The following is a 27,508-nucleotide window of genomic DNA, read 5'->3' on the forward strand; positions in this document are numbered from 1 at the left end:
TTGACATCAGACCTCAATCTACCTCTTTGTAATTTTCACCCATTCTTTCTGGTCCTGCCCTCTGTGACCAAACAAAACAAGGCAATAAAAACCAAACAAGGCAATAGCCTTCTAAAGACTGGAAGACAAGAATCCTACCCTTCCTCAATTCTCTTCTTTTCTAGTTAAACATCCTTCCTTTCATCCTAATAATGGCTTGTCAAGCAACTAATCAACAATATCTATTAAGCATCTACTAGGTGCCAGATTTGGTGTTGGGATTTCAATGGCAAATAATGCTACAAGGATAAGGTCTCTGATAGATCTGATAGATAAATAAACAAAGATATAAGATCTATATACGTATCTGTGTTGTATATGTGTGTGTGTGTGTGTGTGTGTGTGTGTGTGTGTAAAATCAGAATTTTAAGAAACTGATACTGATTATAATATCTGGGAAACTCCTCAAGGAGCATCTAAAGTCTTAAAGCTTTTTAGATTGGCAATAAGCAAATCCCAGGGAGTTTGGAGTCAGAGAGCTATGGCAGTAGGCACTATCTTCCCTGAGGGCACCATCCCATGTGTATCTCTGCTCCTTAGAGGAGCTCTGGATTGCCAAGGTCTGCAACAGTATTGCTGAGCCTACTGTACATGGAGATATATATATATATATATATATATATATATATATATATATATATATATTATGATACAGTCTGTCTTAAGAGAGTAAATTTAGAGGCATGTGCAAGAAAGATGGGTTCTTCAGAAAGTCTCTGAGTATCCCAAAGTTCTATAGGGTCTCACAGATTCCCTAGAATGTTTATTTACTTCTTGGGGAGCTTTAAAGGACCAGACCAAGTTGGGTTTCTTCAAGATTACCATCATATTTCCTGTATCTTTCAAAAGAAAGTCCCCAGACCAGTGAGTTTAAAACTGGTCTACTCTGTTGGTGGGCTCAGTTTTGTTCAACTTAGAATCCTCATAAGCCAATCGTTTCCTGCAAAGATATCCCTTCCATCCCTGTCTCTCAACGTCCTTAGATTCCTTGAAAGTCCAGCTCTGATGGCACCTGCCATACAAAGGCTTCTTCAGTCCTGTTCTCTCTAAGGTCACAATCCTAGAGATAAATCTCCCCTGTCACCCTCTATTTCTAAGAGAAAAGGGGATCTATAAGGAAAAGACAATTTGATTTGTATTTTTGTACCCAAAGAACTTGACACAATGTTTTGTATGTAGTAGCTGCTTAGAAAATGTTGATTAAACAGAATTTGAGTTCCCTTAATATGACTATTTCAAAGACAAAAAGTCAGAGCAGAAACCAATGAAACAGATCCCTCCCCCAGAGATTATTCTTAGTTGTATTGAGCACACATTTTCATTAGTCTCAGAGTATGTGCTATTCTGTCCTAATAAGCTAGCATTACCATGTATGGAAAGCGTTCTGGGATTGGTACAGCAAGAAAGTATGTCTATTGGTGAATTCCTTCTTAGGCCATACTAATAGAGCAAGAGTTCAGAGATTTTTGAGACAAGGACAAGCTGTATGAAGTCATTTTCAGATCTTTGATTCATTTTGGTTGTTTAAATAGGGGGAGGAGGAGAAATGATGGAGAAGCTCAACCTAACCCGCTATGTGGTAGCTTCCCATTTTTATCTCACCAACCAGATACTAAGTTCTTTCATGTCTATGCTACTGAAGTATCACAGACTATCTCTACATTTAGCGTCCCAGAACAAAGCCCTATGAACTCTTAGTTTTAACTTTGAAAATTGGAATTTAGGCTTCAGAGGATATTATTGTGGCTAACCGTATTTTTTTGAAGACAAAAACCATGGAAACATCCCCAACTTGATCATCTATAGATACCCTTCAACACCGAAGTTTCATTGGTCCCATTCCATGTTGGCATTAGCTGAGTATCAATCAGAAAGTCAAGAAGCACAAAAATATGTGGAGTCAAGGAGAGGAAAAAGATCTCTCTCCTTGTCCACATGACCTTCATTAAAAGGAAGAGAATGAAATGAAAATACAGATCACCCAGCATTTATTTTAAGTATTATTTCTTAGTTCTCAAGTAGTAACCTCTTTCTTCTCTTTCTAATTAGTTTATTGAAGTACTTTAAATATGATCTAAGAACATAGAGACTTTGAGAAATCCTTGTTTATACATGATATCAAAACAAATGTGTCCTTAAGATGTGGTATAAATATCCCAGGTCAAAAAGTCTACATTAATTATTTAGGTTGAAGACCACAAAATGGCCCCAGGAGCTCTCAAGCAGTGTTTTCATCATGCAACATAAATCTGTGAAGCTCAGGCCATTTTCATGTGGAATATAATGGGCTGAGCCCTTTTGATTTTTATTCTTTGAAAAGTGAATTCAGTGGCCAAATTGTATTTAACTTTCTTCTGATGTTCTTAAGGGTCCAGAGGAGATTTCACTAAGAAGGAGCCAAAGCCTATGCAGCAATGGAAGCTATGGGATGAGGATTAGGGGTAGAAGGGAACAGGGGGAAGCTGTGGATCTTGTGAGCTTCAAGCACAAAAACTCATCCTTACCCCAAGTCCACCACAAGGCAGCAAGGAGAAGGCCTTCTGAGATGTGGGCCCTAAGGAAGAAAAGAGAAAGAAAAGCAGTGAACACAAACCATAAATGTCAGTGCAGGATTTCCTTTGGGCACGTGGTATCCAAGTTAAATTCTGACAAGCTGGAATCACAGACTGAGAGCTGGAAGGGATCACAGAGTCCAAGGTCCTCATTTTTGCCGATGAGGAAACCAGGGCTTCGACAGGTTAAATCAGTTAGTCAGTAGCTAGGCCGTGTCAGAAGGATGTGAACTCCCCTTCCTCACAACATCCAGAGCTCTATCAGCTCTTGTTTGCTTGAGTATCATTTTTTAGAATTGCACATGATAGCTTATTATTCATGCAGGTACTCTAGAGCATGAGCATCTGAGAGGGTAGAGACATAGAATTTCTGCCTCCTACTTGTCTATACGAAGTACACTTTACATGATTTAAAAATTATCCACGCATCCAATTTGGGAATCTCAAGTTTTCACTTTGCTTTGGAGTTCCCTTTAAATAGCTCGACTATCCATGGAATTCCTTGCTTTAGCATGACATTTAAGGCCACTGATACTGATCAAAGGATTGTCTCTTTCCATATGCTTCAAGACAACATTTTCTCAAGATGCAGACCCACTTTTCTGGTGGCCAAAAGCCATGTTTATGAAACACTCCCCCTAACTTTGGGAGACCAAAAGACATCAAGGAGAAAGAAGAGTCAATGGTATCCACAGAAAATTCAACTAACTGAAATCTTCTCATCTGGCCATAAATCCAGCTGTTTTTTTTTTTCTTCTCCCTTCCCTCCTTCATGTACTTAATGTCTAGAGATAACTAAACAGCAATGGGGCTCTGAAGATGGCTGCAGGATGTCATCAATTCCTTAGGAGATAATGGGGATTTTTGAAGAATCTGCCAAGGAACGCACGTTTTAGGGATATGTCACTAGTGATATAATGGAAATATTTGCTATCACATGACCTGATTTCAAATCTTGGATCAGTTATTCAATACCAATAATCTTTGGGAGAAGAGGGAGGAAACAAGTTTTTATTAAATAGTTACAATATACCAAGTATTCTGTTAAGTGCTTCACAAATAAAATCTCATTTATTATCACTCTACTTCTCGGGAATTCAGTTTGCTCATCTGTAAAATGAACTATTTGGACTGTTTCCTTTCAAGCCCAAATCTCAGATCTTCTGCCTCCATGAATATAGAAAGCCTCAAGTGAGAACTGATGATGGGCAGCGTGTCTTTCCCTCAATGATCAGCCCAGCCAAGTATGAAGATGCTCATCAACAAACTAGGCCATCATCAGATATACGAGTCTATTTTATTTTTTATTTTGGTTACAACAACTTGGGGGGAAGTTACATACACATCAGTTAAAAGAGTACCACATCAAAGCAATCTTGGACCCTTGAAAGTATCCTCTAATGAAGAGGAAGGCCCAGGGCATTTACCTCACCCACATGAGGAATCTGTGTCAAATAGTGGTCACCTAGCCAATCAGAGATAGAATTGTACCATGAATCCAGACTCCTCGTTCTAACAGACTTCAGTTGTCCCAGGACAGATCAATAGAAACAACATAATCCAAATTAAAAACAGATTTGGGGGGGGGGGGAAATTCTCATTCCATGTGAGCCAAGGCCTCAGTGAGTTTCAGTGACAGATAAGAAAGGCTATTTTGAAAATAGTAAATTATCTGAGTAGATTTTTTAAAATGCAATTTCTAACAGATGGGAAATGGAGGGAAAGTTAGTCCAAGAAGGAGGTGGGGAAGACTATTTAGATACCCCAATGAGATAATCCTAGTAAGGACTGGAATATTATTAGAAAGCCAGATGGGAAGTTGATGGAAAGCAATCTATTGGCTGACAATTTAAAAGGGGGATATTGACACGAGCAACAAGATGCACACAGCTATTTTTGCACATCAAGAGATTTCCTTAGGCATTCATTTGGTAGTCAGTGAAGACTTTTGAAAGAATATACTATAATAATGAGTGTGAGAAATGTTCTTTACTCCCACAAAGAAATCACTGAGAAGCACCAGAAAGAACCAAGGGAAGTTTTTCTCCTTCTGTGATGTCTGCATAGCATCAAAAATTACACAAATTAGACAAAAATCCACTCTTCTTTTGTTATTTTTATTTTTTTAATTTTTTGCCCTTTTTTGAGGCAATTGGGGTTAAGTGACCTGCCCGAGGCCACACAGCTAGAAAGTGTTAAGTGTCTGAGATCAGATTTGAACTCAGGTCCTCCTGGCTTCAGGGCTGGTGTTCTATCCACTGTACCATCTAGCTGCCACAACTCTTCTTTTAAAATAATTATTACAAATAATTATCCATTCTATATAATAATTATTTTATAATTTTAATTTATAATAATGGATGTAAAAACTGATTGGCTCAGTTGTTAGATACCACGTCATGAAGCACAGTATTGTCCATTTACAAATTCCTAGGGTATGGAAATTTTGGCAGTTAAGCCAGGAGCACCCCAATGGTGGATTCTTTGGAGAGTAATTATAGGTAGTGATCTGATATCAAACCTGATGTTCTCAGAAGAAGGGGAGGGGGGATTGATTGATACTTTAATAGTCTATTTAGTCTCCTTACTGCACCTTTAAGTAAATCCTGACTGTACTCACCAAGTGAAGCATCATTACCCTAAAAAGGCAATAACATGTCTTCTGTTTACCTATACAGAGGAAAGGTGTCTTCTTACTTGTCCCAAATGCACATTATATATATTGTAAGTTTGGCTCATATAGAACATCTTTAGGGGAGAGAGAAGAAGTATCAGAGGGAGGTGACACTAGGATAATTCTGCTGTTAATATAATGTAAGCTCCAGTTTATTTTAAAACAGTTGAAAAATTAAAATATTTTCAGTGATATATTATATGTGAAAATTAAAAAAAAAAAATATATATATATATATTGTTCTATTCTCACTTACTCTTAAGCTATATAGTTTAAGAGTAAGTGAGAATAGAACAACCTTTGGCAGGATCACAGAACTAAAGTCAGAAAGGACCTCGGAGCCAATCCCTTCTCAGTTTTTCAAATGAGGAAACTGAGGTTAAGGGAAATTAAATGATAGATCCATGGTCACAAAAATAGTAAGTTCTAGGAGTGCACTACCTGGAGAATTTTCACTTAGAGAAAAAAAGAAACATTGCTTTCTGAAAAATTGACAAAAATCATTGGGCATCAAGGAAAGAATATGGGGAATCTCGTCACCTTCATCAAGACTGACGTTGGGGCAGCTAGAGAGCCCAGTGAACACAACACCAACACCGAAATTAGGAGGACCTGAGTTCAAATGTGAATTCAGACATTACCAGCTTTGCGACCCCAGGGAAGTCATTTATTTCCAATTGCCTTGCCCCCCAAAAAGAAAAAAAAAAGACTGATGTTGCTTAAAAAACCCCACTTCACTTCTCAAAAGCTACAGGCATCTATTATATATGTCTTCAACAAATAGTGCATTTGCATTTGTGGGGAGAATTTCTATATTGGAAACTAAGAAATCATAGAAATCATAGATCCAGACCCCTCCTCCTCCAAAAAAGGAATCAAGACTGACTTTCTAATGGTAGAGGTTTTCTTATTTCCATCACATTTTTACCTTATAAAGAAATCAACGATTTGGTCACGTGTTCAAGATGCAGTGAGGTGCACACCGTATAGATTTTAGAACAAAATCCAATTGGAAATATTTATGAGGTCATCTACCAAGTAAGAGTAATGTCTCTCCCCCAAAATTTCCTCAGTCATTTCCTGAGATATTTTACTTTTGTGACTATATTAAATATACCATGTAATAAAATTTGAAAAGCAATTTTAGTAAAGAATATAGAATATTTTGTGTAATTTTGCTGTTATTTGAAAGGGTTTTTGGGGGAGGGAAGGGGCAAAAACAGCAATTTCTTTGGTTTGAGATTCGCTCTGTTTGAAAATTCCCTTCGGCAATGCAGATCAAAATTTAGTCTAATCTGCATTCTTAGAGAGCTCCCATTATCTGAATATTACATTATGCTTATGAGAAGAAAAAAAAAATGAAATCCCTCTTCATGTGCCATGGATTATTTTCTTTCTTTTTCCTTCTGTCTTAATTCCTTTTTTCCCCTCTCTCTTTTCTTTCCCTTTCTCTTTGTTCCTTTCACTTATCCTTTCTCTTTCTTTATTTTCCCTCCTCCCTTCTTTGCTTTCTTCCTTCCTCTCTCCTTCCCTCCCTCTTTTTCTTCATTTTTTCCTTCCTCTTTCTTTCTTCCTTCCTTCCTTCCTTCCCTTTCGTTTTTTCTCTTTTCTCTTTCTTTCTTTTTCTTTCTTTCTTTCTTTCTTTCTTTCTTTTTTCTTTCTTTCTTTCTTTCTTTCTTTCTTTCTTTCTTTCTTTCTTTCTTTCTTTCTTTCTTTCTTTCTTTCTTTCTTTCTTCTTCTCTTTCTTTCTTTCTTTTTCTCTTTCATAATTTTTCTTTTTTTACTCATTTAATTCTGTCTTGTTTTGCTTTGTTTTTTCCCAATGAGATAAATGAAATAATCGAAAGAAATAAAATGAGGCCTAAAGATGGAAAAGGACAATTCTGGAAGCCACGCTGTCAGCAATGCCTTGGAAGGCTTAGAAATATGAGCGAAATAGAAGATTCCCCTATTACCATTATCCTCAGCTACAAGTACATAATTAAATCAGGCTGTGCAAATCCTATCAAAGCAAAAAGTTACCAAATAGCTCTTTTGTAAAAAAGTGAATATGAGGGAATGTCTATTGTCAGATTCTAATGCCTACATTTGATTCATCTCCATTGGCTCCCATTGTAGCATTCTCTCTCCTCCTCAGCAGCGCTGCTGGAAAAGCTGATTTTAGGTCCCACTCTTTGCCAAGTATTTGACACTGACAACCACAGTGACAAATGACAAGAATAGAAGGAGTTGTTCTCAGTAGTACATACCTTGGAGCAACCGGGCGTCCAGCTTCTGTCTGCTCAAAGGGTCGGTGCCATACAGAAGAGAATGATGATCAGAATGGACCAGGTGCAATTCTTCTAGAGAAGCTTTTCGACCTTGGATCCTCTGGAAGAAAACAAGAGAAGCTCGTGGTACTCCAGTGACAGCATGGACAAGAACATAAGATCCCAAAGAATAAAGTTAATTATAGGTTGGAGGTGGATCAGTGGGAAATGGAACACTTATTAACATACTTCAATAACATATGGAAAAAGTATTAATCTTAAAAATGTTCATATTGTTACTACTACTAAATAATAAGAGTAGTAATAATTACTTGAGCACTTTTTAAGGTTCAGAAAATGCTTTACAAATGTATCTCCTTTGATTTAAAAATGAATGTGTAGGTCTTGGATTTAAATGTTGTTTATACTTAAGGGGGGAAGCTAATAAAGGCAGTTTTCTAGTGGGGAGAGAATACTACACAGAAGTGATCAGTTTCCTATTTTATGAAAAAAAATTACTAACATTTATGTAGTACATTCATATTTCCACAATGCTTTATGTCAATTACCTCATTTGGTTTTCATAGAAACCCTGGGTGATCAGTGCTCATATTATTCCCAGTTTACAGATGAGGAACCTGAGGCTGAATAAGGTTAATTGATTTCTTAGGAATCATAAAACTAGATAGTGTCTGAAGTAGGATTCAAACACAGGTTTTCTTAACTCCAAGTTCCACGTTTGATCAGTATCTGTACTCCACTAGCTCAGGGGCTATTTTTCTGGCAGGGGCAGGACAAGATCTTGGAAGAAGAAAAAGACGTCTTTATTTTTATTTGTATTTTTACTGAGATTTTTTGCTGATCTCTAACCATTTTCTTCCATTCTGATGTAAAAACAATACAAAACAAAACAAAAAACAGTATTACAAAAAAAAAAGCTCCAAAGGCTCCACCGACCTGCCCAAGAGGTCCCTGTCATGACTCAGAGGATGTTAAGAATCTTTGGACTAAATAGTCTCTGAAGTTCTCAATTATAATTCCCATGATCCTCCTGTTTTAGAAGGAGCTGGCAGTGAAACTTGGAGACATGATGAGCAAGTAAATGGTTTGCTTCTGCCTGAGTAGCAGCTGATTTAGAGACTGAGTGACACTCTGCTCCCTGGCAGAACTAGGGGGAACAGAGGACCAGCTGTGAGCCCCTAGGAATTGAAATAAATTCTTCTTACCCCGGGGGAGAGAAATCCAAGAGATGGGGTGATCCTTGGTCAGGGGAGGAGAATGTGAGAGACGATGCTGACACAGCCCTGGGAGTGAATAAGAACTGATGGGATGGGGCACAGTCTGGGCAGCAGGAAAAGGGTAAGAAACTGAGGCTCCTTTGGAACCCAGGTAAAGAGATTTCAGTCTGTGACTATTCAAATAAAAATGAAAATCATTTTTGGGGAAGAATGAAAATATTTTTAGTGTCATTGTGACTCATCCTAATGTGATCGTTTGTACTTCTAGAAATTAAAAATATATTTCAGCAAATATTTCATCCAACAGTTGTGATTCTTGAGCCAGGGAAGGCTGGAAAGCCAGCATGACCCAGGCAGGATCTGGCCAAGATCTGGCCAGGTTGGCCTGCCATCCCACTTCACAGAGGTTAAACATAGGACGTATCCTGTCCAATAGAGCCATCCATGCTCCTCTGCTTACCAGATCCTTGCCAGACCTCAGTTTAATGCAGGCTGTAAATACCCAGCTGAGTTCAGAAAGTAACAATCTTCCTTTAAGAAAGTTTGAGCCTTTAATACCATATTAAGATTTTTTAGTTTTTAATTTGGTACAAGTTATAAAGTGCTGGACCTGGAGTCGGAATTTAATTGTGGTCTTAGAAACATAATACCCTTGTGACCCTGGGCAAGTCACTTATCTTACCTATGTACCACTATACTCATATGTGAAATGGGGATAACAATATCATTATCTGTAATGGGAATAAGCTGGAAGTATTTTCAGTAAAATTAGGGAGAAAACAAGAATGCCCATTATTATTGCCTTTATTCAATATTGTGCTATAATTGCTAGCTATAGGAATAAGGCAGGAAAAAGAAATTGAAGGAATTAGAATAGGGGATGAGAAAACAAAACTATTGCTGTTTGTACACAATATGGTAGTATGCTTAAAGAATTCTAGAGAATAATCTAAAAAACTACTTGAAATAATTAACAGCTTAAAAGATATAAAATATAAAATAAAATAAAAAAGACATAAGTTATCACCATTCCTATAATTACCAACAACTTCTACCAGGAAGAAAATATTTTTCATGCAAAAATATCACTGGAAAAATATTAATTGACAATGAGTAGGCAGAACCAATATAATAAAAGAGGTAATTCTACTTAAATTAATTTGTTTATTCAGTGCTTTATCAATCAAATTGCTCAAAAAATATTTTATAAGGCTAGAAAAAAATAAAATTTATCTGGAAGAACAAAATGTGAAAAATGTCAAAAAAAAAGAAAAAAGTGAAGGAAGATAGCTTAGTAGTACTAGATCTTAAGCTATATTATAAAGTCATAATTACCAAAACAATGTGGTATTGCTTAAGACACAGAGTGATGGATCAATGGAATAGATACACAGTAGTAAATGATCAGTCTTATAGTGTTTGATAAACCCAAAGATCCCAGCTTTTGGGAAAAGAACTCACTATATAACAAAAACTGCTGAGAAATTATATACACCAACATTTCATATTATATATTAAGATAATGTTGAAATGGGCACATGGTCATGACATAAAGAGTGATGTCATAAGCAAATTAGATGAGCATGGAAAAAAAATTCCCTATCACAACTATTAATAAGGGAAGAAACAAAATATAGAGAGCATTACAGAATAAGAAAGATAATTTTGATTACATTTTTTTTTGCACAAATAAAAACAATGCAGCCAAGATTATAAGGAAAGTGGGATTTTTTTTTGGGGGGGGGAGAATAGCAAGGATCTCTTACAAAGGCCTTGTTTCTCTAATATATATAGAACTGAATCAAATATATAATAATACAACTCATTCCCTAATCAATATATTACCAAATTACATAAATAGCAATTTTTAGAAAGAAAAAAAAGCAAAACTATCTCTAGTCATTAGAAAAATTGATCCAAATCACTATTGATTAGAAAAATGCAAATTAAAATAACTTTGAGGTACCATCACAAATCTATCAGATTTGCTAATAGAGCAGAAAAGAAAAATGATAAATGGGGAAAGGGAAAGAGAAAAATTGCACTGTTTATGGAGTTGTTAACTGATTAACTAATCTGAAAAGCAATTTGGAACTATGCCAAAGGGTTATTTATAAAACCGTGCCTAATATTTGACCCAACAATACTACTAGGTCTGTGCCCAAAAGAGAGCAAATAAGAAGGAAAAGGACATATATATACAAAAATATTGATAGCTCTTGTGTTGGCCAAAAAAAAAAAAAATAGAAATTCATGGAATACCTATCAATTGGGAAATGTCTGAAGAAGTTTTAGTGTATGATTGTGATGGATTAGTATTTTGCAAAAAAAAAAAAAATAGATGATGAGCAGGATATTTCAGAAAAATCTGGGAAGACTTAGACAAACTGATTTAGATGAAATGAACAGAACCAGGAGAACACTGGCCATAATAGCAACATTGTATGACAATCAGCTGTAAATGATTTAGCTTAAGTTTCTAGAATATTGTTGTCACTTAACTTCTTCTTTCCTTCCTTGCAGTGTTAGACATTAGTTGAATTCTTACTCTGAACATGCTTCTGCAAGGTCCCAGTTGGCACTTAGAACCCTTTCCCATCTCGCTCCAGAACCACCCTTCCAGACCATTAGCTGCCACCTCCGTGACCATGGGCAAGCCAGTCTAGCTCTCCATGCCTTCCTTCTCATGGAAGAGCCCGGGCTGCCTCACTCTTCAGGTCACTTCTTGGCCTAAATGTCGAGTCCTGAGAACTAATTTCATGCAACTGCCTTGATATATTCTACATTTTAGCCAAGAGTCTCACGTTGTTGTTTAAACAAACTTTGGCCCTTCATCTCTGAGCGCCTTGCTTTTGTACGGGCCGGCCCCGTGCCAATGATGCCCTCCCTCCTTACTCCCATCTTTTAAATCCCTTGGTTCCTTCAAGCTCAGCTCACATGTCACACCTAGGAGTCTTTCCCTGATTCCCTTTGTCCTTAGGGCTTTCCTCTTCCTCAAATTAGCTCCCATGTAGGTTTCTGTGGAAATCTTACATCTTCCTCTCTTCCCAAGGGTGAAACTCCCTAAGGCCAAGGACTGCTTGTTTTTCCTTTGGTCCCTGCATCCCCCATCTCTAGCACACAGTAGGTACTTCAGAAAACTGTTTTTATACTTTTTCGTAGACTTCACTTCCCTAAAATTTCCTATTAAAAGGTCATGGGATCATCCGTCTAGAGCTGGAAAAGGACTAGAAGCAGACCCAGAGATCATGCAGCCTAAAACCTTCACTTCATATTGAAGCAAACTGAGGTTTCCTGAGAGAGGTTCAGGGGCTTGTGCACAGCCACACCTGGAGGAAGCTCCAGAGGAAGGATGTGTTCACAGGTCCTTGAACATCTTCCCTAAACTCTCATATTTATATTCATTCTCTCTCTCTGTCTCTCTGTGTTTGTCTCTCTTTGTATATCTTTCTATCTCTCTCTGTGTCTCTCTCTCTGTCTCTCTCTGTCTCTGTGTCTCTACGTGTTTCTCTCTCTCTCTGTGTCTCTCGGTGTCTCTCTCTCTCTCTGTCTCTGTCTCTCTGTCTGTCTGTCTGTCTCTCTCTCTCTCGCTCTGTCTGTTTCTCTGTCTCTGTCTCTGTCTGTATCTGACTCTCTGTCTCTATCTCTCCTCCCTCTCACTCAAGCACATACTCCTACATAAACACATGCACACAGATACACACATGCACACATATACACATATACACTCCCCCACACACATACACAAACATACACACACCGAAAGGTGTGACTAGGAAACAGCCTAACATAGAGGAGTGGGGATAGGAACTTTAATCAGGAAGACACGGGTTCAAATTCTGCCCCAGGCACCTCCTAACCATAAGATTCTGGGCCAGTCCCTGCATGGGTATAATGAGGAAGTGGGCGAGTGTTCCCCTAACTCCATGCCGAGGAACCTGAAGGTCCATGAACCGCTTTCTTTTCCAGAAATCGAGCCAATGTGTCCCTGCTTCAGAACCATTTGGTCTGAAAAGCCCTCTCGAGAATCCCGTCCAAATATCAGCTTAATGGCAAGTCATGGCAGGAAATGAATAAAAGGATGTTCCCCCAATATCCAGGGAGACATTTTTTAACAGTGAGATTTTGGCCAGTGGAAAAGTCTCAAGGGGAGAAGAGCGAAGGCCCTTCGCTTGAGTCACTGACAAAGTGGATCACACGCAGTCCTACAAACCCCACAAGGAATAAGACCCCACCCCCTGGCCCCAGTCCCAGCCCCCAGTTGGCAGAACAAGGGCCCGGCCTGACCTCACGGAGATTCCCAGCTCTCATTTCTAGGATGCTGTGGAATGTGGACCTCCCAGAGACAACATTGAGCAATCTCTCTTGTGGACGGCCTCTAGGGTCTGGATTGGAGCCCTGGGTAGAACACTGGGACTAGAGGCGAATCCCACCTTTGACACTTAAGAATCTGGATGACTCTGGGCAATCCATGAATGTCTCTGAACCTCAGTTTACTGATTTATAAAAAGAGAATAGCAAAACCTTAAAGATTTACCTCCCAGGGGCACTGGGGAGCACAAACACATTCATGCAATGCCTCCCCTGGGGGAGCATCAAGTCTCATCCCCCCACCTCCTCCTCCTGGTTTTGTTCTTCAGAAAGTTGGCTAACACTTGGACTCCTATCCCTAGAAGAAAGGGATGAGGAAGACAGAGAAGAAGGGAGAATACCTACTATGTGCCAGACACTATACTAAGTACTTTACCTCATTTGATCTTCATGACAATTCTTGGCAAGGCAAGGTCCAAGATTATCCCCATTTTACAGGTGAAGAAACTGAGGCAGACAGAAGTTAAATTATTTGTCCACAGTTACACAGCTAGCAAATGCCTAAAGTCATATTTGAATTCAGGTCTTCCTGACTCCAGTCTTCCCTGTGTATCATTTAGAGCTCTTAGAGCTCGGTGCTCAAGGAAGGTGATGGACCCAATTGCTGTCAAACAAATAGAAATGGGGACCACTAAACCACAAGGTCTCTGTAGGCATGTATTGTCTTGGGAAACCACATGTTAACATCATCGATGTTCTATTATATTTTTATTGATTTTGTTAAATATGTCTTACTTTTAATTTGGTTTTAACCTGGTTCAGGCGAGCCTCTTGTTGCCAGCACTTGGCACAGTGCTTTCCTAGCACAGAGTAAGCACGTAACCAAAGTTCATTGAATTAAAAGGAACTGTCATGAGCCATGTCTTTGCCATTTCTGTTGTATAATAGTAACGAAACAAATCTGGGTATTCTAGAACAAAGTTCGAGTCATCTCAGTCTTCTTATGGCCGTCCTGGTAAATGCTATTCAAAGAGGAAACATGCAGTTTTTATTTAAATTTACAGATTTCTAGTCAGAATAAATTTTTTGGGGGGGAGAGGTAAAGAGATGTGATTAGGTTGCATTGTTCTTCATATTCAGTCATAGAAGTTTGGAACTAGAGGGGATTTTAGAAATGACGTATTTCTATTTTGAACGTGAGCATTAATATATGCAATGACGTTCCCAAAGTCATACAGCGAGTTAGTAACAGAGTCGGACTACAAGCCCGGGCTGTGGTTTCTTGTTCCACTTCTCACTCTGGATCCCTTCAGCTTAACGTAATACACGCCAAGTATGAGTAAGATGGCAGCCACGTCGCTGTGACTTTCGTCAATAACTTCATTTATCGCTCAGAGTCGGCTTCCACATGGAGAGAAACAGATTCTCTGACCTCATTTATCTGTGATCATTCATCCTGTGAGTATTTCTTTCTGGGAACACTCAACCATATCACAAACCATAAATAGCAATGAGAGATGTTCTTATAGACTAACATAAATCATCACTTTTCTAGCTACATCTATAAATGTAGCCGACCATGCTCTCAAAGAGTTCTTACCGTAGGGGGAGAGGGAGCTGAATCACAATTATAAGTAAGATAGTACAAGTTAGAAAATGAGCAGACATCAAAGGAGGAGAGAGCAATCCTAGAAGGGAACGTGGGGAAGATGGCATGGGAGTGCTTCCATTTGGCTTGAGCCATACTTCTTCAATACACAGAGATGAAGTAAATGTAGTAGATGGTGCTTGATTTGGGGCAATGGAGCTCTAATTTCACACCGAGGAGTGTTTCTGGTTTTAGCCATAATGTTCTGAGTAGGAGGGTATGGGCAAAGGTGGGAGAAGTAGAATTGGGGCAGGACTAAAACTGTCAATGGCCTGACCTCATAGATGGTGAGGAGGAAGAGTCTTAGATTTGAACTTCTAGTACTAGAAAGTCAGTTTATTAAATGAAATTACTGTGTTTTATCTTCCTATCCTCAAGATAGAATTGTGCTTTGCATACAGTGGGTGCTTAATAAATGTTTTTTACTGGTTGAAATTTGAATAAAGTCAATGAATGTGGCTTTACTTGGGGGCTCAACTACTTACTATCTGTGGAAAATCAGACAAGACCCAGGCATTGTTTCTCTTGTGCCTCAATTTATCCCGCTAGAAAATGAATGGCTGGTTGCTTAGATAAGCTCTGAAGTCCCTCTCAGCTTCAAGTACAATGATCAGATGCCTACCAGAGCGGTTCTGCTTCACATCTTGAACCATCTGCCTCCAATTTAGCCCGTAACCTTGAAACGGTTCCACATTTGGGGAGATCTGTTTAGAATTCACGGCCTCAATATTTTCCAACAACACTTTGAAATTCACTAATATTGTCTAGCATAAGCCATCTTCCTGACATTTTTTTCTTTTTTTCTTAACTAATGCATGTAGTAGTAAATCATGTGGCAGTTCATATTTGAAGATTAGGGGTGTTGCCACAGGATAACATGTAAGAAATCTATTCTCCTGCTATCTCCATATAAAATATCCCATCTCCATCCCATTGGAATTGCTAGTTTCCTTCAGGGCCTGGGTCAGATGGCATTTTCTGCCCCCCATTCAAGCAAAATCACTGTCATTATGTATGTTTTGCCATCGTGTGCTTGTGCTCCCCAGAACATACCTTCCCTGAAGGTGACTGTTATGTTTAGTCTTGAATGACCAACACCTAGCAAGGCAAAGGCCACGCTGGGCACTCAAGAGTTTTCATGAATTTAACAAAGCACCCATTCTAGGTCACCCCTTTCCACATGAATCATCATGTTTTGGTGGGACAGTCTTATATTTACAAGACCTACAAGAGATATCTCAGAGATCATCTAGCCTGGCCATCTGCAGGGGATTTTACTCATTTTACAATGGAGGGGACTGAGGAAATTTCCTTTGATTCTATCCAAGTTGACAGGGGTAGTAAGTGACTGTCCTGGGAGTATCTAAATCTACTGTTCCTTTCATGAACTGCCCCATGCCTCTGTGGTTGGTGATTCAATTCCCTGGTTTATCTTCTATTTCCTCAAAGACTTTCCATCTTTCAACCCTTTTGTTATAAGACCAAGTCTTATAAACCCCAGTTTTAGTGTCCACATGGGCAACAATCATCATCTGGGGATACGACTTTGGGTTAAAAATCTGTTCTGGCGTCAAAGAGAGGTGTGTCATGTCCATATTCTGAGCCATCCCTCAGAACTGTGGGGCTGATTCTCATCAAGGTCCTTCTTGACCATGACCAGAAGCTAGAATCCATGTAATAAACATGAGAGAGGATATGAAGAGGTTTCTATCTCGGGTTCACTTTACTGATCCACTGTGTCCTTTGTCCCAGTAATGAAGCAGCTATCTGGTCATTTCCTTTCCTCCACACTCATCCCTCCTCATTTTGCCCATTCCATTCTTCTCCACAGCCAAGCTTCCCTATTCTCCTCTATGCCGATTATGGACAGTAGCATTCTCTTTCTGAACACAGAGCGGACCCCATCATTGCCTGTTCAAGTGCATTCAGTGATTCCCAGTTGCTTCCAGAATATAATACAAATTAAAGTACCCAGGCTGTAATTGTAAACCATTCACAAACTGCCTCCAGAAACATTTCCTGACTTACTTCAGTTGACTCTCTTTCACACACTGTACATTCCAAGCAAACAGACCTTCTGGCTATTCCTTGGCATTCGTTCCCTTCCTTCCCTGTCTGCCCACGCTGTCCCCTTGCTTCCCCATGCCACAGAACATGATCTAGATCACCTCAAAGACTAACTCCAGCACAGCTGCCTGGAGGAAGACCTCCCCGTGTGCTCATTATGAAATGTGCCCTTCCTTCTCAAATTTTCTTGTATTTACCTATCAGTTTACACATTATCTCTTCTCCCGGTACTGTAAGCCTCTTGAGGGTAAGAATTGTGCTTCTAAAAGTCTTTCTAACTCCATTTCTTGGTGCTATTTACAGCATAAATGATTATTACTATAGTAGTTGAATTGAATTGAATTTAAAAGAAAATGACATATCAGATTGAGGGTTCTGAGAAGATGATGCAATAATTCACATCGATTATGTCGATTACATTGGTGGGATCCCACACTAAATGATACTCCGTCCCTAAAGAAATGATCGTTGGAGGAGCTCGATGTTTGATTTCACCTGTGAGGAAATCCAGATCTGAACACGGTCACTTCTATCAACACAAAGCAACGATTCGCCTGTAAATTTAGATCCTTGGAAAGTCACCTGGTCTGCTGAGAGATTAACACAAAGAGGCTCCTGCCCCAACTGGACTTGACTTTGAAGTTGACCTGGTATTCTGTAATAACTAAGCCTGGCCCTTCAAGATTTGTTCTTTGTGAAGTGCAAACTGCCAGCAACAGGGAGGGTGATGGAGTTATTTTGACGATGCTCTTCCAAGTCCTCTTGTGACAAGGTAAAATGCAACACCCCCTGCCCCCCGAATCCACCCGCCACCCACACACAGCACACCCGGCAAAGCTTCTGGCTTCTCTGCCAAAAAGGAGGAAAAAATGAAACAGGCCCATTCCTTCCCCTCCTGCGTTCAAAGCCTGGAAGGGAGCCAGCACCCTAATCAGTTCTCATTGGCCCTGGAGGAATCACAACCTTTTGTAAAACATAATAAAGGGCATAACATCATGATAAAATGCATGAAAAGGCAATGCCTTTGGTTGGGAACTCAAGATAATTCAGCAGAACAGATGGATTGCATTGGTTTGGCCTTATGGAGGACATGAAAGGGCTCATTTTATGGCAGCTCCAAAGTCAGGGAAAATGGCCAACTTCTCCTGGATCAGTCTGAGTACCTGCCTGAGCCTGGAGGTCTCCATCTTCTCTAATCATTTTTGAGGGACTGATGGATTAGGCAATGTTTTCCATTGGAATACCTCATTTTCTGAAGCTGTTTCATTCACTGTCTCTCTCTCTGGGGCTCTGTTTACAATGAGATTCCCATAAGCGCAGTTCTGCCCACAATTTTCCAAACAAAGAAACAAATTAAGTGGAAAGAATGCCAGAGTTGGAGGCCAAGGTCTGGGGTTCAAACCTCCTATCTACAACTGACGGTGTACCCCGGGAAAGACAAGTCAAGAAGGAAATTCAATCACCTTTTGTGGTCTTTTTTTTTTTTCATTTATAAAAAGAGAGAATTGAATTAGGTAAAATCTACTTACCATAAGCATTTATTCCATGGCTCCCATGGGCCAGGCCCTGTGCTATGCCTTGAGAATTTAGAGACAGAAAGGACACAGACTCTACCCATAAGATGTTACCATTCTACCAAGGGTAAAAGCATGTTTGTATTTATCGTATGAGTTACGTATATGTGTGTGAGTGTGTGCATGTACCCATATACATACATAAAGACTATAATCAAGGAAAAAATACAAGATCATTGGTGAAGGAGGAACCAGTGTTTGGTAGGAGGAGGCGTACCTCCTTCTTGTAGAGGGTAACATTTAAGTAGGATCCTGAAGGAAGCTGGGAATTTTGGGAGGTGGTGAGGAGGCAGATCGTTCTAGGAATAAATTTTGGCCAGTACAAAGTCACAGAGATTAAAGTTTAAGTGCTGTGTGAGAGGACCAAAGATCTCCAGTTTTGCTGGACAATATATGAATGACATACAATCAAGGTCAAGTTATGCAGGGCTTCTTAATTCTAAAAAGAGGAATTTGTGTTTGAAATAGAGCCAATAGGAAGCCATTGGAGTTTTCTTGAAAGGAGAATTATGTGGTAAAATGTAAGAAAAATCTCTGGCAGTTATGTAGAAGATAGAATGGAGAGATGTGGCCTGGAGACCGACGGGAGGCCATGGCAATACTCTAGGCAAACCTGAACTAACGTGGTAGCTATAGGCATGGAGAAAACCCTAACCTATAAGTAGATCTGGCAACTACTTGGATATTTAGAGCAAGGGAATAGAAGTCAAAGATAATTCTGCACTGAAGGAGATGGATGACTAAAAAAAATGGTTGTGCTCTCGACAGAAATAGAAAAGCTGGATAGTGGAGAAGATTTGGGTCAAGAAATAGTTCTACTAGACATTTTAAATTTGAGATATCATTAGAATAATCAGTTGGAAATGTTTAATATGTAATTGATGATTTGAGAATAGATTTCAGGAAAGAGAATAAGGCTGCATTTTAAGACTGATATAAAAATTAAACTCATTGGAATTGAAGAAATCATCAAGATAGTGAGCATAGAGAGGGAAGGAAAGAGGGCTATGAGAGAGTACCAGGGACCATCTACATCCAGGGGACATGATATGGACATTAAGGAATGATCAAACAGGGTAGAAGGAGAACCAAGAGCACATTGTCACAGAAAACTCAAAGTAAAAGGCTATGTAGAAAAGAAAAGGTGGCTAATCATTTGAGGTAGAACATAGAGTGCCGGGACAAGGAATTAGAAAGTGTCTTTAGATTTGATGATTAAGAATTTATCTGTGAATGATCAAAGGATATGAACAAACAAGTTTCAGGAGAAGAAATTAAAATCATTTTTGGTCATTTGAAAAGATGTTCTAAATCAATATTGATCAGAGAAAAGCAAATTAAGACAACTCTAAGGTACTTCTATATACATCTCCAGGAAAAATAATGATAAACATGGGAGGAGATTGCAGTTGTCAACGAATGCAACCATCCTAGAGAGCCATATGAAACTATACCCAAAGGAAGATGAAACTGTGTATACTCTTTGATCCATCAGTGTCTCCACTTAGCCATTATCCCAAAAGATCATTAAAAAAGGAAAAGGGACTCACATGTGCAAAAGATATTTGTGGCAGCCCTTGTTGTAGTGGCAAGGAACTGGAAACTGAGTGGATGCCCATCAGTTGGAGAATGACTGAATGAATTACAGGATATTAATGTAATGGAATATTATTGCTTTATAAGCATCCTGATTAGCAGGATGGTTTCAGAAAACCCTGGAGAGACTTACATGAACTGACACTGAGGGAAGTGAGTAGAAGCAAGAGAACATCATACTAAATAACAGCAAGATTACGTGATCAACTCTGATGAATGGCTCTTTTCAACAAGGATATCAATTCCACTAGACTTGTGATAGAGAGAGCCATCTGCATCTAAAGAGAGGATTATGGGGACTGAACGTGGATCACAACATAGTATTTTCACCTTTTTGTGCTTGTTTGCTTGCTTTTTTTTCTTTCTCATTTTTTGCTTTCTGATCTGATTTTTCTTGCGCAGCATGGTAAATGCGTAGAAATATGTAAAGAAAAACTACACAAGTTTAACATATTTTGGATTACTTGCTGTTTAGGGGAGGGAGTGGGAGAAGAGAGAGAAAAAATTGAACACAAGGTTTTGTAAGGGTAAATGTTGAAAACTATCTTTGCATGTATTTTGAAAATAAAAAGCTATTATTAAAAAAAAGAATTTATCTGTGGTTTGGCATTATGGTGGAGTGAAAAGAGAGCAGATCTTGGAGCCAGAAGACCTAATCTCTAGCTCTTCACATACTGGCTGTGTGATCCTGAGTGAGTCACTTCACCAAGTGGGTGTTCTGGCAACTCTATTGAGTCTATTAAAGTTACAGACTCCTTTCCCAATAAGGAAGCACTGGGAAATGGGGAGCTCAGAAAAGAAGAAGCCTATTTTGTCTGAGAACTGGCAAATGCTTGACAATCTGTGGCTGCCTCTGTTGGGCTAAGATAGTGCAGATAAGTAGAATCGTGTAACTAGCTCTTTAGCAAAATCAGAAGCTCCATTCAACTCAAATGGATAGGATAGAATCAAGAAAAGGACAATACATTATTTTATGCCATGTTTTCTGCGCTGGATTTGTATAGGGAACTCCTGGAGAAGAATGCCCTCTATAATGGCAACCAGCAGTTGCTCTGTCACTTTCAGTCTTAGAGAAATGCCATTGAAATGGCCAGTTGCACTGTTGTATTATTGTTGCTGCTACTGTTCAGTTATTTAAATCATATCTAACTTTTTGTGATTCCATTTAGAGTTTTCTTGGCAAAGATATTGGAGAGATTTGGCATTTCCTGCTCCAGCTCATTTTACAGATGAGGAAACTGAGGCTAGCAGCATTAAGTAACTTGTTTGGATCACATAGCTAGTAAGGGTTTGAGGACAGATCTGAACTATGAAGATGAATCTTCTAAATCCAGGCCCAGAGTTCAATCCACTGTACTTAGCTCTTTCCCAAATGGACTACTCCATGACTAGATTACAACGTAGAGAAAAATGATAATTATTTTTAAAGGCTATAAAGGAACATCTTTAAGTGTTCACTTTAAAATACTTCTAGCCTGCAGCCAAACTTTGAGACAAAAAAGTTGATCTTCTGCCCCCTTACTTATTCAGACACAACAATGATCATATGATGCACACAATGGATCCCTCAAATGATGAGAATACACCCTGTCCCTCTCCTCTTCATTCTTCATCTTGTGTTTGTCATGGTAATGTAGTTAGTCTCTTATCACTTTCTAAACACTTATTTTACTTTTTTCTGTTATTAGCTTTCCAATTCACTCTTGTTTTTAACTTTAAAAAAAGTAAATAAACATCAGATACAAAAAAACTAACAAGTCAGGGCAGTGATGGCTGAATTTTTTCTAGTTCCACCCCTGGCCACATTAGCACTTATGGGGCCCAAACACCCCTAAGTGTGGGTGATGCTGCTTTATCTCCCCATAGAATGTCCGACAGGGATTTTCAATCACGGAACTCAGCAAGTTGCCTCTCCTCCTCCTCCTTCTTCACTGTCAATTTCTCAGGCACTAAAAGGAATTTCACAAGCTCAATGAAGCACCAAACTGTTCCCATGCTGCCATCTAGTTAGATGACTCTAGAAAATACATTTATGGAGTTTGGTTTAACCTCAGGTGTTCAAAACTCTTCTGGGTTAGAGGCCATGAGAACAGGAGAGAACCAGTTCTTGCCATTGGAGATCAGAGTTTATTCAAGAAATAATCTATTTAAGTACATCCCACTGGAGGAGTGCCCTCAACTTTCTCTTCTCTGCTCACCTTCTCTACATACTCCTAACCAATTTCCTTTTTACTCAGCTTCTACTCTTTTCTCCTCAATCTCTTCCTTCTCCCCAACTTTCCTTCCTTCGGTTCTAGAACCATGAACTCTTCCATTGTCCTAGGGAGGACACGACAGCCATCATTCAAACAAATTTATGGAACAAAGAATTCCTTCCTGACCACCATTGCCCCAGTTATACTGTTTCTCATATTAAAATGTAAATTCCTTAAGCACAAGTTGTATCTGCTTTTTATTTTTATTAGTGGTAGCAGTATCCCCAGTACCAAGCCCAGCAATTTATACACAATTAATTCTCTTTCCTTTACTTTTTTATTGTATGCACAAATTGTCACTTTCTCTGAATGCTTTGCAATTTGTCTTGTCTCTTCCTAACATGTGGACTCAGTACAAGTGATGGCCCACTAACTAATTGGCACATGGGCACTGAGGTTTAGCAGTAAGACTCCCTTTCTTCCCTCTCCTCCCTTTGATACGAGTTAGGATTTCACTGGCATGGAGAACCCACAGTGAAGAAGCGCCCTCTCCGGAGCCGATTGCCCTCCATCCACTCAGTGCCCTCTAGACACCATTCCCTAGGCCAGCAGCAGGGGTCTGCCCTTTTCTTACCTCACACTTGCTCAGGAGCCCCGTTTCTTGCAGACGAGACCAGATGCTCTGGATTCTCCCAGCGTGCTCGGGATGAAGGGCAGAGCGGCCGCAGATGCACTGGTGTTTCAGCATCAGAGCGTCGTACACCACGCCTTCCACAGGGAAAGAACACAACAACCACAGATTAAGGAACTGCCCGGGAACATCCTTCAGGCCTTTGGGGGTCTGGAATTCCAGCAGATATGTACGGGGGAGGGGACTGTGGGCCAAGGAGGGACGTTCCCCCCCGCCATAGTGAAGATCACAGATCCGTCTACAGCCTAAGAGATGGTCAAAAACTCGTTTAAGTCCTAGGGCTAGGGCTGGATGCCCTCAGACAGAGGGGCAGGCTGTCTCTGGGCATGTTTGTTTGGTTTTGTTCTTATTTAAGAAGCTTCAGCTCAAATCTAAATCCTTCTGAGGGTGGGAATAGAAATGATGATTACTTGTCTGCAGAAAATTTATAATGAAAGGCTACAACTTCTTACTTATGTCTTATGCCTAAAGACAACCTGTTAGAAGGAATCAAAACCAAGAAAACACCATCCCCAGCTATCAACTCAATGGGACTGGAAATGACCATTCTGAGCAACTGAGGAGAGTGACCAAGCTGAGCTCCAAAAAAGCACTGGGAGAAGGCAGCTCTCCTTGCTCCTTTGTGGAGGTGGGGAGCCAAGGGTGCACATAACCCTGCATATAGCATCAAGATCTGAAAATATATTGTACAGGTCTGGATATTTTGTTTTCCTGGTTTTCAAGTCTTTATTACAAAGAAAAGCTCTCTCAGAGGACTGAAGAGAGAGACTTTGGAAAATGGGGATGATGGACAAATGAACAAAAATGCAAATATACATTTAAACATATGAATGCATATTTACATCGATCTGTACACATAAATAGATGGCAAGATGTCTCTACTTTTTATAAAATGGATATTGCTTCACTCTAAAAAAAGAAAATTAAAAAAACTGATTTTGTTTTATATTTATTGAATTGAATAAGTTTTTTAAAAAATCATTCCATTAAGTTTTAGTGGAAATTCCTATTCAAAACCACTCCTGAGAAGCTATAATTCAAAGGGAAGAACTTTTTAAATGCAGAGAGATCCTGCCCTCTTAGAATGTTCTGAAGGACATTTTCTTTTCCCATTGATATTTTTATAAATCTGGAGTATATTCGTCTGGGGTAGGACTAGGAGGTACTAGGATTGACTCCTGGAAATAATAAAGCCACATTTAAGAATAACATGTTTTTTGAAGTCCCTTCTGTTAAGTTTGCTTGATTAGAAAAATACTTAAAATAGCAGCAACAATGCTACAATCTTCCCAAACTAATTCATAAAAATAATCATAGTATAAATTTATGTTATAATTTATCATACTGAAGCCCTTTAAACACATCAGTCTTCAAGTTAGTGCTTTAAGGAAGATAATTGAAAATATTATTCCCATTTTAATGATGAAGAAACTGAGGTTTTAGGGCAAAATTGCAAAATGAGAAAAGGACAAAGCTAAGATTCAAACACAGTTTTCCTGATTCCAAGAACAGGATATGGTAATAATATTAAAGAGCAATTGCAAAATGTTAATTGTAGGGACATCCAGGATCCTTACTACCCAAAGGCCCCAAAGTCTCATCAAAATTGTTACTTTCTAGAAAGGAGTAAGAAAAAAACTAAAATAAAAAAATTGATGACTTATTGTTCCCATTCTGAAAATGTCCTGTCCCTGAGGCTCTGATACTAATCTCTGAAGAGCCCAGTTCCAGACATGTGCAAGAGGCACTTAGGAAATGGAGACTTGCCTATTTAATTAGCAGCAACTGCCACAGGATTGACTTTCTGCCTCTTAGTTTACTCCCCAAAGCCACAAGAAGGCCAAGTTCAGCACTTATTTTCACAGCAGACCAGAGAAGACGGGGCTCGCCTGGTTGGTTCTCAGCCTTCGGCCTGTTGGGAGCACCGGGTCTGGAGCTGGGAGGGTTCAAGTGCTGGGCTCGGTGTGGGGCGGGATGAGGATCACTGAGGACCTTTTTATTTTTTGCCCTATTTTACTTGAGAAGTCTTTGCCAAGTCTCTGCAGCCATCTTAGTTTAAAAATGGGGCTGGTGATACTGGTGGCCCCAGATCGATAGGGTTGTCATGGTGATCAAAAGCCTTAATCATGCTGTGTAAACCTTGGAATGACCAGCTCGCAGGATTTTTTATATAAAGAAACAGAAGCTCAGAGAGCTTTGGTGAATCTATCACTGAGTTTTCAATAAGCACTGAGCTCCTCCAGTGTCTCTGAGACTGTGCTAGGGGCTGGGAAGTAAAATACAAACATCACGGTACTTTCCCTCAAGGAGCTGACAGTCTGTGAGGGGAAAATAACTGAAATCCATATCAGAAAACACCCACTGGCTCCAAGGGGGCCTCATTTTACCAATGAAGAAATTGTGGCTCAGGACTGGAAGTGACTTAATCAGGATCACAAATCTTGAAAGTGTTTGAAGAGGGATTTAAACCCAACTAAATATAGTCATTTAGAGGAGGCAGGAACTAGCTGCTGGGGGATGGAAAGACAGAGTAGAATCCAGAACTAGGGTCAGTCCTCTCACCCTAACACGAAGAAGGGTATGTCTTGTTCACTGGGTTCACATATGTTCCCATTATGGAGGCCACGATCCTAAAGGAGTTTTGTGATTTGCCTGTGTTTGCGGGCTAAATTGCTGTAACACTTGCAACCTTGCATCAGACTTCTTTCCCATCACCATCTAGCAGGGCCGGCTTTACAATCAGACCCTCATGTCTTGAAATTATTGCTGGGTATCTGGTATTCTTAATAGAAATTCCAGGAAGCCCCATAAACTTTGGGGAGGGAGGAATTAAGATGAAGGGGATTTCAGGGTCAAGACACGTCTAGAAGGCCAAGAGCCAGGGACTCGTCTGGGTGAAGTCTCGAGAACATGCCAACAAAAGAGAGCAGGGCATCCCTCCCAGCCACAGGGGGTCCTTCTCATTAGGTTTCCTCCTTTCTTTTTCAAGAGCAAGAATGGATGCACTCCATCCCTTCCACAGTTCATCTGGGAATGTTTGCTTCTATTCCTTTTTGTGCCTGAATAATTTCTTGCTGTGTAAACATTATAGGAGCTTCATCCTCCTGAACCTCTGTCAGAAAAAGAACTCAGCCTTTTACAGGTCTTACCTTCCCCATAAAAGGGTTAGACTGAGTTATCTCTGAGGTCACTTCAGATCTCAAAACTCTAAATCTAGAAAATCTCTTGGAACTTGCCTCATCTGAAGAAAGAAGCACAACAGCCTAACCATCTATCTGTCTACCCATCCATCTCTCTCTCTCTCTCTCTCTCTCTCTCTCTCTCTCTCTCTCTCTTTCTCTCTCTCCCTCTCTCTCTTTTCCTCCTTCCCTCCCTCCCTCCCTCCTTCCCTCCATCTATCTATATATCTCCCTATCTATCCACCCATCCAACCATCTCTCTCTCATCTATCTATCCATCTCTCTCATCTATTTATCTAAATATACATTCTTCCACCTAACTAACCATTTCTCTCATCTATTTAAGTATATATGCATCTATCATCTATTTCTCAGACATCATCTAGCTATTCATCTATTTCTCATGTATCTATAAATCCATCCGTCATCTATCTATTCATATATGAATGTATTTGTATATATGCATATACGCTTATGCACAAATACATAAATTTATATATTCATGTTTGTATAATGTTTGCCATATATACATAAAATCCATTGCACTCAATTAATAAGTATGAAGAATGTATCATATTAAATTAATAAACATAATAAAATAGATGATTATTTTTTATTTATCTACATGTTCAATAGAGGGGGATGATACTGGAGCCCTAGGCTGTAACCAGGAAAATTGAATTCCAATTCTGCAGTTTTGCCTCTGACCCTCAATAGCTATCTGACTCTGGGAATTCAGCTCCCTGAGCCTCAGTTTCCTCATCTTTAAAATGTCAGGATGGAGTTCTAAATGCTTCTCCTTCTATAATCATGTGATTCTACGAACTACAGCCTGTAATCCCCAAGGAATTCTTGGAAGGAAATGCTCTGGATACACAATCATGAAATTAAATAGGTTTGAGAGTAAAAAAAAGCCTCCCTTTTTGCCCCAAATAAAATAAATAATTAAAAATTAATAAAAGCATCAAATTATAAATAAATAATCAAATAGATAAACAGAAGAACAAACAAATAAATAAAGCCTTTCTTATTAATGACCACAATCAGGAAGGCAGCAGCCTTTGCCTAAATCCCAGATGAAGAAGGACCCAGCCTCTCTTCTCCTCTTAGACCACTGGTAATTCACCTCCAAAGGTGGATCCTGATGAGGTTCCTATTTGGATTAGAGCTTCTAACCTAGGGACACCCAGTAGTAATTGAGGGACCCTGAAATCTCTATACATTTGGAGTCTTCCTTTTATTCCCAGTGCCTCCCTACTGAGTAGAGCTGATTCTGGTATCCATGCTCCAGGTCAGGGGGTTGATTTAAGACACCTTCCCTTTTAGAACTATAAGACATTATGTCAAGACATGGGACCAACAGTGGCATTTGAAAAGTCAAATAAGGCAATTTGCATCATTTTTTTAGGCAGAGAAAACAGCAAAGGTCTTTAGATTTCTCTGTACTTGTTACATTATGCCTAGAAAAAAAGAGCCCATTAGGTGCACCCAGAAA

The 27,508-nt window shown here is 39.3% G+C and overlaps 1 protein-coding gene across 8 annotated transcripts in view; it reads right to left on the reverse strand.

Annotated features, from left to right (window-relative positions):
* HDAC9 (histone deacetylase 9) overlaps positions 1-27,508 on the reverse strand; it is a 673,520-nt gene that overhangs the window by 242,038 nt on the left and 403,974 nt on the right. For all 8 annotated transcript variants that reach the window (XM_031940668.1, XM_031940665.1, XM_031940669.1 and 5 more), the window contains 3 exons: positions 22,778-22,911; positions 7,515-7,635; positions 2,544-2,593 (listed from right to left, as the gene is read on the reverse strand). In XM_031940668.1, the coding sequence (XP_031796528.1) occupies positions 2,544-2,593; positions 7,515-7,635; positions 22,778-22,911 (305 nt within the window). The remainder of the gene's footprint in view (positions 1-2,543; positions 2,594-7,514; positions 7,636-22,777; positions 22,912-27,508) is intronic.

Source organism: Sarcophilus harrisii, chromosome 5, assembly GCF_902635505.1.
Source record: "Sarcophilus harrisii chromosome 5, mSarHar1.11, whole genome shotgun sequence".
Lineage (NCBI taxonomy): Eukaryota > Metazoa > Chordata > Mammalia > Dasyuromorphia > Dasyuridae > Sarcophilus > Sarcophilus harrisii.